A 14,151-nucleotide genomic window follows, 5' to 3' on the forward strand; every position below is an offset into this window, starting at 1 on the left:
ATGATCGCATTTAATTTGTAATATCTGATCAATTAATTAGTGTTGAGGAAAAAAAAGTTTATATCAATTTAATATCAATCATAATCAACTAATCAGTACAATCAATTGAAGGGAAAGTCAATGAACCTAAAAATGGTAAACAATTAATATTATCATTTGAAAATTGATTGTGTTCATCAAAAACTGTTTACAATTAGATGATTAATTTAAAAGGGGAAAATGATGATCAATGAAAAGCAGCAAAAAAAAAGATTAACAATTAAGTTAATTGAGAAAATTGTATTATTACAATTAGAGTGAAAGTCAGGAAATCTTTTCTCATTAATGTGTGTTAATTAAATTTCCTGTTCACAATTAATTGGGTTTCCTGTTAATTGGTGATCAAGTCAAGGTTAAATTATGATTAACATCATTATAAATTATCAAAAGTTGATATTAGTTAATTGTTTGAATTTGTACTGGTTGGAAATTGATTGTTGTTTATTATTATTGATGTTTCATTGATTAACTGATATGATTTTTTTTTAAAAAAATGATCAACTGATTGTAATCAACTGTTAATCAATGTTGATAACTTATGATATTAATGATTAACAGATTAATAATCCTAATTGTGGTTTGACCTTAATTGTTTGCCTGATAATCAATCAAATAATTTTAACAGCCTTAGGGTTTTATTATTGATCAGAATGATGAAAATCCAATCAATGGATTAAATTTTTCCTCGATGATTAATGATTAACACAAATCACAATCAACATGATCAGTTGATATTGAATCATGATAATAAGTTAGTTACATGATCAAAATTATTAACAAAACAATTTATTAAATGATGAGGAAAAATAAAGTAAAACAAAATGAATCATATTAATATAAAAGCCCTAAGGGTAATTGTCAACAATTTATTTAAATTGTCATGTATATAAATTAACACCAATGAATGAAAATATTTTAACAATGATCAATATGTTAGGACAATTTATTTCAGCAATCAAATGAATAATTATTGAGCAATTAGTTGTATTGTTTCGTTGATTAAAGTTGTAAATTGTATAGTTATTAAGATGATTTAAATTGTTATATTCATACTGAATTAAGGTTAATTTAGTAGTATGAAAACAATGTTAGTGTATTAATGATGAACAAAACTGATTGATTAACTTAATAGGTTTCGTCAGGTTAGGGTTCTTGTCCTTTTGCATAAAACATTTATATGTATGAAGATGAGGATGAAGATGATGAGGATGAGGATGGAGATGGAGATGGAGATGAGAGAGAAAGATGATAAAATAAAGATTGGAATAGTGTATTTTAATTCCATAGGGAAATAACTATTTCACCCTTGTAACCTGAAATATACACTTTTTCCCAATCTTTCACTGTCAAGTCTTCCTCCTCCTCTCATCTTCATCCTTCCTCCTACTTCATCTCTCTCTCTCTCTCTCTCTCTCTCTCTCTCTCTCTCTCATTCTCTCATTCTTTTTACAATGTTAGGGGGGATATCGAAGTGGGTAAGATAGTTTACTGTTATTATTATCGTCATTATAATAATAACATTGAGAACCACTCAGAAACACTCATCATCCTCATCTTCTTCCACTCTGGTCTTTGTCTCTTTCTCTTTTTTCATCTTCGTCTCTCTCTCTCTCTTTAAAGTTAAAATGATTAGCTAATTTGTGTCAGGGGGCGAAATCAACAAGAGGAACAAAAAAGTACATATAAGAGTCCAAACACTAACCCTTAATCTCATTATTTTCTTAAGCTTCGATCTCTCCCTTTACTCTATCTCCATCTTCCTCCTCTTTTTTTTCATCTGATTCACGCAGCAACATCTTCCTCATCCTCATCCTCATCATCCTCCATTCTCTCTCTCTCTCTCTCTTCTCATCCTCCTCTTCCCAATGAGATTGAAATTGACAATATCATCCAAGAGCATTGTTGTTGTTTCCCTTTTTTGTTCATCTCCAAACCAATATTGAACCATCAGGAAAAGTCAATCATCCTTGATTATTAACCAGAATTATTTTGACAATAAACTAATTACTTGCCTTGATTTTAAATTAATATAATATCCTATCAACGGTAAAATTAATCCATATTCACAATCAAAAAATGATAAACTAACACAACATGATAACAATCAATGGATAAGATAAATGTTTGTAAATATTATCATTTGTTATTATTGTCACTGTCACTGTCACCGAGTTAATTGTGATACCAGCAATAAAAATAATAACTGGACAATGGTCAGTATAAATAACAGGGAAAACATTATATATGATATAATGCAAGATATTGATTAGTTTATCATCATTTTGATTGGTAAATTGATTTGATTGAGAAGGTTAAATCTAAGATGATGATTTAAGAGATGTTGTTGTTGTTTTTGCCTCATCATCTTAAGATGATGATGATGATAATGGTGATGTAATGGAAGATAAATATTACAAGTAAGAAGATGAAGATAAAAAAAAATAAGATGAAAGTGATTCTTAAATAGTATCAGTGAATACACCGAGAATTCAATATAATAGATAAGATGATTTTCTATGTTGTTGTTTTTGTCTTCCTAAAGTGTAATCATAAATTGTCACATTTTCCTTTGGGTTGAGATGATGATGATAATCCCGTTATATCCTTTTCCATTGATAATTCTGGCGGTGGGAGGAAGGAGGTGGAAGAGGATAAGGTGTGTATTCAAGTATTCAACATTTTCCTCTTCCTCTCTTTCACCACTACCGTTATCATCATCATCATCAGTTTCATCCCAGTATTATGAGGCTGCCATTGGAATCGTGTTTGTCTTAACGTCTCTCTCATCCTCATCTTGATGATACAAAAACATGACGATCATCATGATGAAGATGAGGATGAAAAAGGCAAAAGAAAAGGAAACAAAAGACTAACATTGGAAAAACATTTATAAGAGTATCATCTTCATCTTCATTCTGGACAAAAATCGATCTAATTTCTCTCTCTTTATCATCTTCTCCTCTTTCATTCCCTTTTTCATCATCATCATCATCATCTTTCCCTTGGTTTTCCATTCATTCATTCATTTATTATTATTATCTTTCTCCCACCTTCCTCATCTTCCTCATCTTTTTCCTCATCTCTTTGGATTTGCTTTAATGTAACTGGGACACACTCGTACTTTTTATGTTCAAAAGCTTTACACCAAATGAAAGAGTAAGTGATTGAGTGACTGAGTGTTGTTCATGTGTGTGAGATGATGATAATGTGAGAGAAATGAGGCAAAGAATGATGATGCTACTGATGAGAAGGATGATAATGATGAAGAAAAGAGAGAGAGAAAGATGTTCAACCCAAAATATTTTTGTTGATTCTTGATCATCCTCATCTTTTTCATCTTCTTCTCCATCAACAATATTATTATTATTTTTCAAATTCTTTTTCACTTTTTTTTCTTCTTCTCTTTTTCCATCTTTCAATCTTTTCCATGTCTTTTTTTCTCTCTTCTTCTTCTTCTTCTCTGATTCTTTTCAAATTTCAGTTCATCCTCATCCTCATCTTCATCTCTCTCTTCCAGAAGAGTAAAGTCCAATTCATGTATACAATATATTCCCACTCTCCCCCAACACTTTTCTCCGTAAAAAAAATGATGTATAACCTTTGAATTCATCTTTCATTTTTATGTATCCAAAACCAGAATCTTTATCATCATTACTATCACCATGCAAAATGATGATCAGCATCATTTCCGTTTCCTCTTTTCATGGTTAAAAATCATTTGTAAAATAATCTTCCATGAAAACTCATTAGTTTAATTTTTTTTTTCTTCCCTCAAATTAATCATACTGATTGTCTCTAGTTTGTTTTAAACACCAAATTATTAACACTAACATTGATTTCTGACATAAATAAATTGGTTGATGATGTTGATTAAAATCTGTCAACATGAGATTGTGAATTTATTTCAGTTGGTTGATCAATTTACAGATAAATAAACAAATTGTGATTCTGATTGAGAGTCTGAAAAATTGTTCATGGTGTTGATCAGCTGAATAGGGTTTGGATTATGTTGATTGTTGGGTGAAAATCATGTTAATCATGAAACTAAATTGAAATAATTTAGAAACATATATGAATTTGATAAGTTGATCTTGATTAATGATGAAAATTTTGATCAATTTTGACATTGTAATACTAATACTGATACAAACTAAATCCAGTCTCTGTTTTCCTGTTAATTAATTACAATCAACCCTTAATTGTAAAAAGGGAATCATGGAAATAGAGAGAGAGTGAATATTAATCAGTCAGAGATTTATTAATTAACTGTAACCATAAACTTTCAATATGGTAAATTGATTTTCATATGTTAACATGAATTAATTGCTCTTGTTGTTGTTGCTGTTAATCAACTAACAGTTAATTGTTGTTTGATAATCATTTTATTGAACAATTAGTTAGAATGATTCATGTTTAGAGATTTAATTTTTCGCGTTCAATTAAACCATAAAAATTGGACAATCTTTCAATTGTAAATTGTTGAAAGTTAATTGTGGTAACCAGAGATGATTAAAGATGAAGGTGAATTCAGTTCATTTTTTTCATCACCTTGTATGTTTACATTGATTGTCTATGAGTATATACCTTAGGCTTGAGTCTATTATTTTGTTTTCCTTATATTGACATTGAAGTCGTGATGATATTTATCATCATCATCATGTTTATATTGTTGATCATTTAAACAGCCTCAATTTATATATACAAAGTAATTCAGTTGAAGATGAGGATGAAAATCATGTTAATCTTTACCAAAGGTAAATAGTTGATTAGTCAGATAATTGTGATTGTTAATTGGGAGACAATTGTTAATGGGTGAACATTAATTCTAATTCGGTGGATGATGAAATGCTCTGTTCGAGGTGGTGCAGTTTGGGTGTGGGAATTACCATGATAACTCAAAGGTAAATCAAGCCAATTATCGAATGTGTTAGAACTTTTTCTTCAGGTAACTTGGTGATCGATCGAGTTGAACTTTTACTTTTTTTTTCTTCCAGTTGATTGTTAGTTTTGTTTTTAAAAAGATCAATTAGCATAATGTTGTTGAAGATGAAGATGAAGATGAAGATGAAGATGAAGATGGTGGTGGTGGTGGTGGTGGTTTTCTTCATGATACAGAACTTTAATCTATCGATCGAAGTGAAATTTTTATTTCGAATTTATTTTTATTTCTATTTCTCTCTGTCTCTCTTCTTGAATCATGAGCATTTCAATTGGAATTGAGTTCATGTTGAATATGTATGATGGTTGATTCGAACAATTTAATTGTAAAAGAAAGAGAAAAATAAAGAAGATGATGATGAGAATGATGATAAAACTGAATAATAGAACATGTTATTAGAATAAATTTGTGTGGTTCGAATTTGATTAACCTTTCATAAGGTTACAATTAATTCTAATTCTTTTGGTCATCCTCATCTTCTTCGGGTCTTCACTTTGCCACTTCTATTGGACAGTTAATTTTCAATTCCCAATCAAATTAAAAAGCCAACAATTAACCAACTCTATTAACTTGTTAATCCAAATGAATCTATCAACCGAAACAAATTTAATTGCTCATCTTTTTGAACATTTTGTTAGTAAACCAAATTTAGAAATGTTGATCAATTACAATTACAATTTATTTAACAACAATACTAACTCAAATCTACATCCTGGGCAAACTGATTAACTATTAATAACTAATTTATTTCCATTACAAACAATTAGTTGATTGGCTTGATTTACTTTCATTCAATTTTCATTTAAAAATGAAAATTTTACTCTTCCAATATTAATTAATCAGCTAATCAGCTAATCACTGCAACAAAATAAAAGTTTTCACAATTAAAATGACTCTTAATTGTTCACATTAATTATAAATCAAATTATAATTAATCGATTTTCAATTTAATCTTTTCATTGAAATGTCAATTTGAATTTCGTACAATTTGGTTTCCATGGTAACGTTTACATCCTCACATGTTTATGATTTTTGCTCATTATTGTTTTCATTTGATTCAAATGATTAGTTAATTTGGTTTGAATGATTTTCTTTTAACAATTAAGTTAATTGTTTTTTCTGTAACAATGTTTATCGTTAACAGTGTTCGATCAAATCTTGTTCAACGTTTACCTTTTCCTGGAGGTTTAAATAAGTATCTTGTCTGTTTTTCCTCAACATATAATTTATCATCTTTAACTCCAATCAAAGTTGACCCTGTGGACAATTTAGTTAATTTACCTGTACATGATGCTTTAAATCGATCGTTAAATGATAATATAACAATTAAGGTAAGTTGGTTGTTTGTTTGTTTGTTTGTTTGTTTTTGCATCTGAAATCTATTTGGTTGGAATTAAATTGAATCTGTTTTCTTTTGATGTCAGGGTTGGATTAGATCACATCGGCGCCTTAAAGAAAATCATTTCATGTCCATTGGTGATGGATTATCGCCCAAGGTGATACAAATTGTTGTACCTACAATACTATTAGAAAGAGAAGGAATCAAACCACAATATGGTTCCTCCATCATGGCTCATGGTAAATTGGTTGAAAGTAAAGGTCCAGAACAACCGGTTGAACTGTATTGTCAAAATTTCCAAGTTATTGGTCAATGTAATGTCTTAGATTATCCCTTTAATCCGGCTACTTCAAAAAAGGATAATTGGAATGGGATGAGAGACCATATTCACCTGAGATCGAGAGCATCTAGATTTGCATCAATGATGCGATTAAGAAGTGATTTAAATTACGAGATTCACTCTCTCATGAAAGAGATTGGATTTTTCAATGTAACCACACCGATTATAACCAAAAATGAATGTGAAGGAGGATCAAAACCATTCGTTATCAGAGTGAGATGATTAATCTTAATACCTTTAATTGTGATACACTTACGGTCATTCTAATTTCTAAATCATTTCGTTTTTCCACTTTAACAGCCTCTTGATCATCCCGATGATGTAAGTTTCTTCAAAGGAAAAGCCAAATTAACAGTATCTGGTCAACTTCATCTCGAAACTACTGCTTGGTATAATTTTCTGTCAATTGTTTCTAACTTTTACAATCATCTTAATTGTCTTCTCATTATCTTCTTAGTGCTCTATCTCGTGTCTACACAATGGGACCAGTATTTCGAGCTGAAGTAAACAAATCTCGTCGCCATCTAAGTGAATTCACCATGTTTGAGGTAGAAGAAGCTTTCATGGATAATCTGGACACTCTCATGGACAGAGCTGAGTTCATCATGAAGACAATTTCATCTAAACTTATCGAAGGAAAAATGAAAATTTGACCGATGTTTGGAAATCAACTAAATACGATATCGCTCATCGATTAACAGGACGTTACTTAAGGTAAATTTGAACGTATGAAAAGTTTACCTTTCCAAATAATTAATCAATTCTTTTCTCACTATTTTCAATTAGATTAACTTACGATGAAGCTATTGAACTAATCAATAAAATTCAGAATCATCAACCGGCTGAATATGGAAAAGATTTGTCAGCTTATCATGAAATGGTTTTACTTGAGTACTTTGAACATCAACCTTTGTTCATTACTCATTTTCCAATTGAATTAAGGCCTTTCTACATGAAATCAGAAGGAGATAAGGTGAGACAAATCAATTGATTGTTGGAAAATTAGTTAATCAACTGATTATTTTCCCTTTTTCAGGCTTTATGTTTTGATTTATTGGCCGCTGTTGGAGGTGAAGTTTGTGGCGGCAGTTTAAGGGAAGATAATATTGACCTGTTAGAAGCTCGAATGGATCAAATCGAAGGAGTTAAAGAAGAATTAGATTGGTAATTTTCTAATCGAATTTTTACTTTTATCGTCCATTTTACTTATATAGAATTTTTCTCTTCTCAAATTCAGGTATTTGGATATTCGTCGATTTGGAAATGTCCCTTTAGGTGGATTCGGTTTCGGATTCGATAGACTTATGCAATCGATAACGGGGCTGGCCAATATAAAGGACGTTGTCCCTTTCCCAAGATTCTTGTACCATTGTCCATTATAAGCCAATATTTCAAAGTGTTCACATAATTTAATTAAATTAGATTATTATTTCTAAGGATTTGGTCGTTATTTTCATCGATGTCCAATTTATATATCTAACGTATAAATCATGTTGATTGGGAATTGATAAATTCTATTGGTTTTATTAATCAAAATTGATTCGTTTCGAAAGGAAGAAAGATTTTTATCCAAATTATGGCGAAACAAATTTTACCAAATCTTGTGGTTATTTATTAATTTCTCATATTCTTTTTGATTATCTTTCGGTGAAAGTAACATGATATACAATTAACTCGATGATCAGTTGAAGGATATTCTCATTTTCATCTTGTTTTATCATCTCTTTTCATCTTATTCCAACCAGATAACCATTAATCTAGTTTCCATCCCCAATTGTGGTCAATTGGTTGTACTTTTTTATCCAGATAAAATGTCAAGTAAATGAGAGAGAAGCAGAAACAGAAACAACCATAGAATCATCATCATCTTGGTCATCTCAATCTCCATCATCATCATGGTCATCGATACCTAAGTAATCTGATTACTTGGTTATTAATCTATTTATATGATAAGAATTGCGAAGAGAAAAAAAAATCATTCTTAATGATGAACAATATGTCATTTCTCTGGTCAACGCAGCATCTGATTAGAAATAGAACTGACCAGTTATAATCTATTTCTCCATCTTCATCATCTTCATCATCTTTTTCTTGTTCTTATTTTTCTTCCTATTCGATAAATATTATCATCGTTCTCTCTCTCTCTCTCTCTCAAACACTTTTCATCTTCATCATTCACACAACACCAACCATTCATTTCTATTATTGAAACTCGCTGTTAATTCTAATTATCAATCAGCAATTTAATCACAATCAATTGATTATTGATTATCTTCCATCATGATCACATCATTTTCCATAATTAATGTGATTCCTTTGGTAATTATTACTCTTTCCCTTTCTCTTTGCCCTCTTGTCCCGATCATCTGATTGTTTCTCATTCAACAATTAATTTGATTGACGAACAGCCAACAATTTAACTGATATACTTTTAGATTATAATTGTAGTTAAATTGTTTCGATAAATCAAATGTAATAGAATTATTATTGTTTTCAATATTTTCTCTTTCTTTTTTTTCTCTCTTTTTTCCCTTGTTGTTATTGTTTTTATCTCTAAACAGTATCTTAGGTTTTTCTTTGTTTATGTTTGTTTATGTTTCTAATTACAATTGAATATTATTTTCTAATTACAGTTAATCATCAATCAAATTAACCGTGAGAAGAAAAGTTAATCTCAATAGTTAATCAAAAGATTAAATTATCATTGGGACAAGAAAAAGATTCCATGTTTTCTGGTTACATCTTCAATCTCAACTCTTTGTGTGTTCCCTCTCATCCTTAAGTGTTTCACTTGTTAATTGTTTCCAAGTTTAATTACACAATTGTAATCATTTAATTGACACTCTTCTCTCTCTGTGTTACCATGTTAATCAGTGGAATTAATTATTTTTTATGGTTTTCTACTCGTTATCCTCTTAATCACCTTGAATAGAAAGCGAATATAATATTTACTTGGTGATCTTTTTTTGGGTCAATTTCCACCATGAAGCCTGATTTTGTTCGTATTTGGAGAACCATTTTTTTCGGACAATTTTTATCTCTTCTTCTTTGTGGTACTGCGATCACCTCACAATTACTTCAACGTAATTACAATCTCGATATTCCAACTGCTCAAAGTTTCCTTAATTATTTGATACTTTGTTTAATCTTTACAACTTGGTTAACATTTAAATCTGGTCAGTCCAATTTGTTTCAAGTAATCAAATCAAGAGGATGGAAATACTTTCTTCTCGCTGCCATGGATGTCGAGGCAAATTTCTTGGTGGTCAAGGCTTATCAATACACTACACTGACCAGTATACAATTGTTAGACTGTTTCTCTATACCAACGGTTTTATTACTCTCTTGGCTTTGGATTAAAGTTCAATATGGAATAGTTCATATTCTTGGTGTTTGCCTTTCCCTCATTGGAATCGGTTGTCTCATTTACTCGGATCTCGATGAAAGTACCAAAGAGACTGAGGTCAAGAATCGTTTTCTCGGTGATATGCTTTGTATTCTTGGTGCTACTCTCTATGGTATATCCAATGTAACCCAAGAATATGTTGTTAAAAGTTATTCGATTGTTGAATTTCTCGGTATGATTGGACTCTTTGGTAGTCTAATCAGTGGAGTTCAATTGGCTATTCTTGAAAGAGATCAAGTTGAAAAACTTTTCCAACTTGATAAATACATTGAAATCTCGTTAATTCTTGGATTTGCTGCTTGTTTACTTCTATTCTACATCACAATGCCCTTGGTTCTTCAAGTTTCAAATGCTACATCAGTTAATATCTCCATGTTATCAGCTGATTTCTATGCTCTTCTCATTGGTCTCTACTTATTCAACTATAAATTTAATTGGCTCTATTTTGTGTCTTTTGCATTGATCATCATGGGAGTGACCATATTTAATTTGATTCCTGCTCCATCCAAAATAGATCCTATTCCAAATTTAACCAATAATCCTGAAGTCAATTCAAGAACTGCTCTATCCCCAGGCAAAGGAGGTTCAAGTGGTGGTGGTGGTGGTCAAGGTTTAAGTACAACATCATACGAAGGTGATACAACTGATTCTTCAATGGGAAAATCGAGAAACTTTTATCCATCCAATTCAGCTAACATAATCTCCACTGGTCAAGTTAACCATGGACCCAATATAATATTACCAAACGTCCTGGAATTTACCCAAAGTCCATCTCAGTCCATTTACAATACGTTCCCTCCACCCAATCCTCCATCCTCTGGATTTTCATCTTCTCAACAGGAGAAAGCCGAAAGTGACCTTATCGCTTCCATCGAAAAAAATCAAATAAGATTCACTCACAATTATTCTGGTAATCGAAATTACAACAATCAAGAAACAAATCAACAACTTCCAACTGGAAAAATAATTTACCCTCAACGTATTTGGGAAGATCAATGTTGACCCATCAACGATTAACTGAATTAATTGTTGTAAAATTTTTTGTTTTTCTATCATTTTGATGATAATTTATAAATATGAGACAATTTTCAATACGATTAATGGTTTTTCCAGCCAAAATTTAAACTTGTACTTAATTTAAACAGATAAACTCAACTAATTGTAAAAATGATGTTAATCAAATCATTTCAGATTTACAATTAGACTTGAAAGTATTAATAATTTAATGAATTTGCTGTTTTTTTTATACAAAATCAGTTTAAGGTTAGTGAAGTATATTTGTTTATATCGGGTGACCGAAAATGAGTGAGCATCTCAAGAATGGTAGGTCCTAGAATAAAATTTCAAACGTCATTGAAAGCGCCATCGATCAAATATAAATGATGAATTTTTTCAAAATTTTCGAAGTTCAAGTGCAACTGTGGTTCTTATTTAAAGGCCAAAATCGCGATTTTCTCTATGAGAAATTTATAATGGGAAAGTTAAAGAGCAATTTTCGTTGATTTCGGCCATGTTGGATCTCAATAACCTTACTTCAGATAATGATGAGCTTAGGTATATAAGATAATAGGTCAAAAAGAATAACTTTTGACCAAAAATTTTGAGTCCAAAGTTAACGGTTCGCTTTGTCAGGCCACTCGATTTCTCGAGAACCGTGCGTCCTAGAAAAAAAAGTCGAACATTTTTGGACTCAGCGTCAAATTTACTCTCTTAAAATGTATAGAAACGTGGGTCCAAAACTTAAGGTTCGTGAGATGCTCACTCATTTTCGGTCACCCGATATGTTTCGATACAATTAACAATATGATTGCGTTCATTTGATTAAAACCGATTGTGTTGGTTTACAATCAGTTGAACAGGATAATTTAGCTTCCGTTTTTTCAAATAGCCTGCGGTCAAGTAACAAGGTCTCGTTGAGAAGGCAAAGTTGCTTGAGAAAACCATCATTGGGAATTATGTCCCGTTGCCGACGAATCGTTCTAACGGCTTCTTGGGCTGAATAGTTTTTCTTAATCATCAAATAGGCGAGAATCAAAGTGGCCGATCGTGAAATCCCCTGACGACAATGGACATAAACCTTACCCCCACTGGTCAACGCCGAGTCGATAAAATCAGCGGCCTCATGAAAATGATTCAACAGGAGAAAAGTGGACATGTCAAGTGCTTCAATTCCCATGAACTTAATTCCAGAATCCCGATAAAATGATTCATTGGTATTGACCAGATTAAGCGATTTACTTTTACCACAAGCAGCATTAAGAACATGGGTTATTCCAGTCCTACGAAGTAACGAAGTACACAAAGCCGTTGTTCTGTAATCGATATAAAAATAGAAAACCAATAACTGAATTTATCGAATGTTCAAAATTCAATATCAATTAAAAGAGAAAAACAAATTACAACGAAAAATTGATTCATTGGTACGTATTAATTTCTCTTCTAATTTCATGATTATCATGGATAAACTTGTAATTCTCTTAATTACTTCACAATGATTATCCAAAAGGATTAAAATTAAATAAACTTTGGCAATTAGCCAAAAAGAGAATGTAATTTACCAGCAATTTAAGTTGCGATTTAAACTCGAAACCTTGACTTGTCGAGTTTATTTTCATTTCTAAATTTTCAACAATTATTTAACAACGTAAACAAAAAATTCTAACCTTGGCTAATTAAATTGTTCCACGAATAAAATCAATCAAAAAAATGCAATTAAATATCATAATCAATTGTCTCATCACAATTAAACGTAAAGGGTTAAACTTTGGTAACAATTAAAACAACTTTTTAAACTCTACAAGGTATTAATTGTTGCATAGAGTTTAAATCGTTGTATTAATTATTGGGATTAAGACGATTGATTGTTTCAAATTTGAATTTGTATCTATGAATTTTATGAATGAATTAAATTCCCAAGTTGATTATCTAGATCACAATCAACTGAGCTAATTTTAAATCATCTTAAATTTTGACCTAGAAAACTTTTCCTAAATATTATTAGTAGTTGTTAGGATAATTAATGTTTCTTGTTTACTTGATTGAACATTTAATCTGTGTCACAAGTTAATAGTGTTAAGGAAATAGGAAATTAAGGTCGTTAATTAATGACTGTTGTTGTGACAATTTAAATTGTATTAATTGAAAGTATTTTTACCCATCTCCAAGGTAGATATTTGGATAGACTTCATTGTAAGGGTCAATCGGAACGGTGTAATAGCCTCCGTTTGGGGCCGTTATAATGTCACTTAATTCATCGGGTGAACATGAAGGAGTATTGACTTTCCACCAGCTGATTGTTGACATGATTTTCTGGAACAATTAAATGTAAATTACGAATCACTAGAAATAATTTAAAGTTTGTAGATGGAAAATTAAACTCAGTTGATTTGTTGGAACTTTATTTTCTTCTTTTCTTTTGGATTAGAAATTAATTCTTAAAATGATGGAGAAAAATTTTCACGACTCTTTTTAGAACTCGATGAAAATATCAAGTGATCCTCGAATTTTTATAATCTCTTCTTAATCTCTCTCTCTCTCTCTCTCTCTCTCTTGCGATGTTCACGAACTCGAGGGAGAAAGAGAAGATAGAACTTGGAATCTTCTTTCTTTCTCTTTTTTGTTCTACTTAATTCTGCTCATGAATTTAGAATAAACTTAAATTATGATGATCGATTCATAGATTTCAAAGATAATCATCAATCTTCATGTAGATCCTATTTTCATCAAGTGAATGCAACTTATTGTAACTTAATCCTAATCCAGATTATCAATTGGATTCCAATGGATTGGATAACCGATTGACCAAAAACGAAGCAAAAAAAGTTCACTTTAAGTTTAGAACTTTATTCATTTAAAGTTCATTGAATTTCCGGAATCATTTTTGCCCTCCTTAATTGTTGTTCATTCATCAGTATAAATTGTTGATTATCTTAAATCTAAATTTTATTTATCTATGATTAATTGATCAATACCCAAATTTAAGGGCCTCTCATGGAGCTCATTCAATTTTCGCGTTTTGATCAATGATAATTTTTTGTTTCCATTAAACTATTACAATTTAAACTCGATCAAACTGATAAACTATCATC

General features: G+C 30.7%; 3 protein-coding genes across 3 annotated transcripts; 2 read left to right on the forward strand and 1 right to left on the reverse strand.

Moving 5' to 3' along the window:
- Positions 1–6,017: 6,017 nt before the first annotated feature.
- On the forward strand, positions 6,018–8,093 carry LOC128393032 (probable asparagine--tRNA ligase, mitochondrial). The gene is given in 8 exon segments (XM_053353141.1): positions 6,018–6,309; positions 6,403–6,870; positions 6,958–7,046; positions 7,115–7,293; positions 7,296–7,371; positions 7,444–7,630; positions 7,694–7,821; positions 7,895–8,093. Coding segments are annotated over 8 exon segments (1,476 nt in total). The 5' UTR covers positions 6,018–6,105; the 3' UTR covers positions 8,040–8,093.
- Positions 8,094–8,232: 139 nt separating this feature from the next.
- Positions 8,233–11,289, forward strand: LOC128393033 (solute carrier family 35 member F2-like). The gene is made up of 2 exons (XM_053353142.1): positions 8,233–8,976; positions 9,590–11,289. Exon 2 carries the CDS (start codon positions 9,641–9,643, stop codon positions 11,063–11,065), a length of 1,425 nt encoding a protein of 474 aa, XP_053209117.1. The 5' UTR covers positions 8,233–8,976; positions 9,590–9,640; the 3' UTR covers positions 11,066–11,289.
- Positions 11,290–11,842: 553 nt separating this feature from the next.
- Positions 11,843–13,554, reverse strand: LOC128393035 (dual specificity protein phosphatase 3-like). The gene is made up of 2 exons (XM_053353143.1): positions 13,218–13,554; positions 11,843–12,375 (listed from the first exon to the last, which is right to left on the reverse strand). Exons 1-2 carry the CDS (start codon positions 13,364–13,366, stop codon positions 11,877–11,879), a joined length of 648 nt encoding a protein of 215 aa, XP_053209118.1. The 5' UTR covers positions 13,367–13,554; the 3' UTR covers positions 11,843–11,876.
- Positions 13,555–14,151: the final 597 nt, after the last annotated feature.

The sequence above is a fragment of the Panonychus citri genome, unplaced genomic scaffold, assembly GCF_014898815.1.
Source record: "Panonychus citri isolate SS breed McGregor unplaced genomic scaffold, ASM1489881v1 Contig00138, whole genome shotgun sequence".
NCBI lineage: Eukaryota > Metazoa > Arthropoda > Arachnida > Trombidiformes > Tetranychidae > Panonychus > Panonychus citri.

Bases quoted from the DNA above. Each gene is read 5' to 3' on its own strand.
- LOC128393033 (XM_053353142.1), top strand. From the start codon at position 9,641: ATGAAGCCTGATTTTGTTCGTATTTGGAGAACCATTTTTTTCGGACAA.
- LOC128393035 (XM_053353143.1), bottom strand. From the start codon at position 13,366: ATGTCAACAATCAGCTGGTGGAAAGTCAATACTCCTTCATGTTCACCC. The intron at 12,376-13,217 runs GTAAAAATACTT...TATCGATTACAG, and splicing joins AATATCTACCTTGGAGATGG to AACAACGGCTTTGTGTACTT.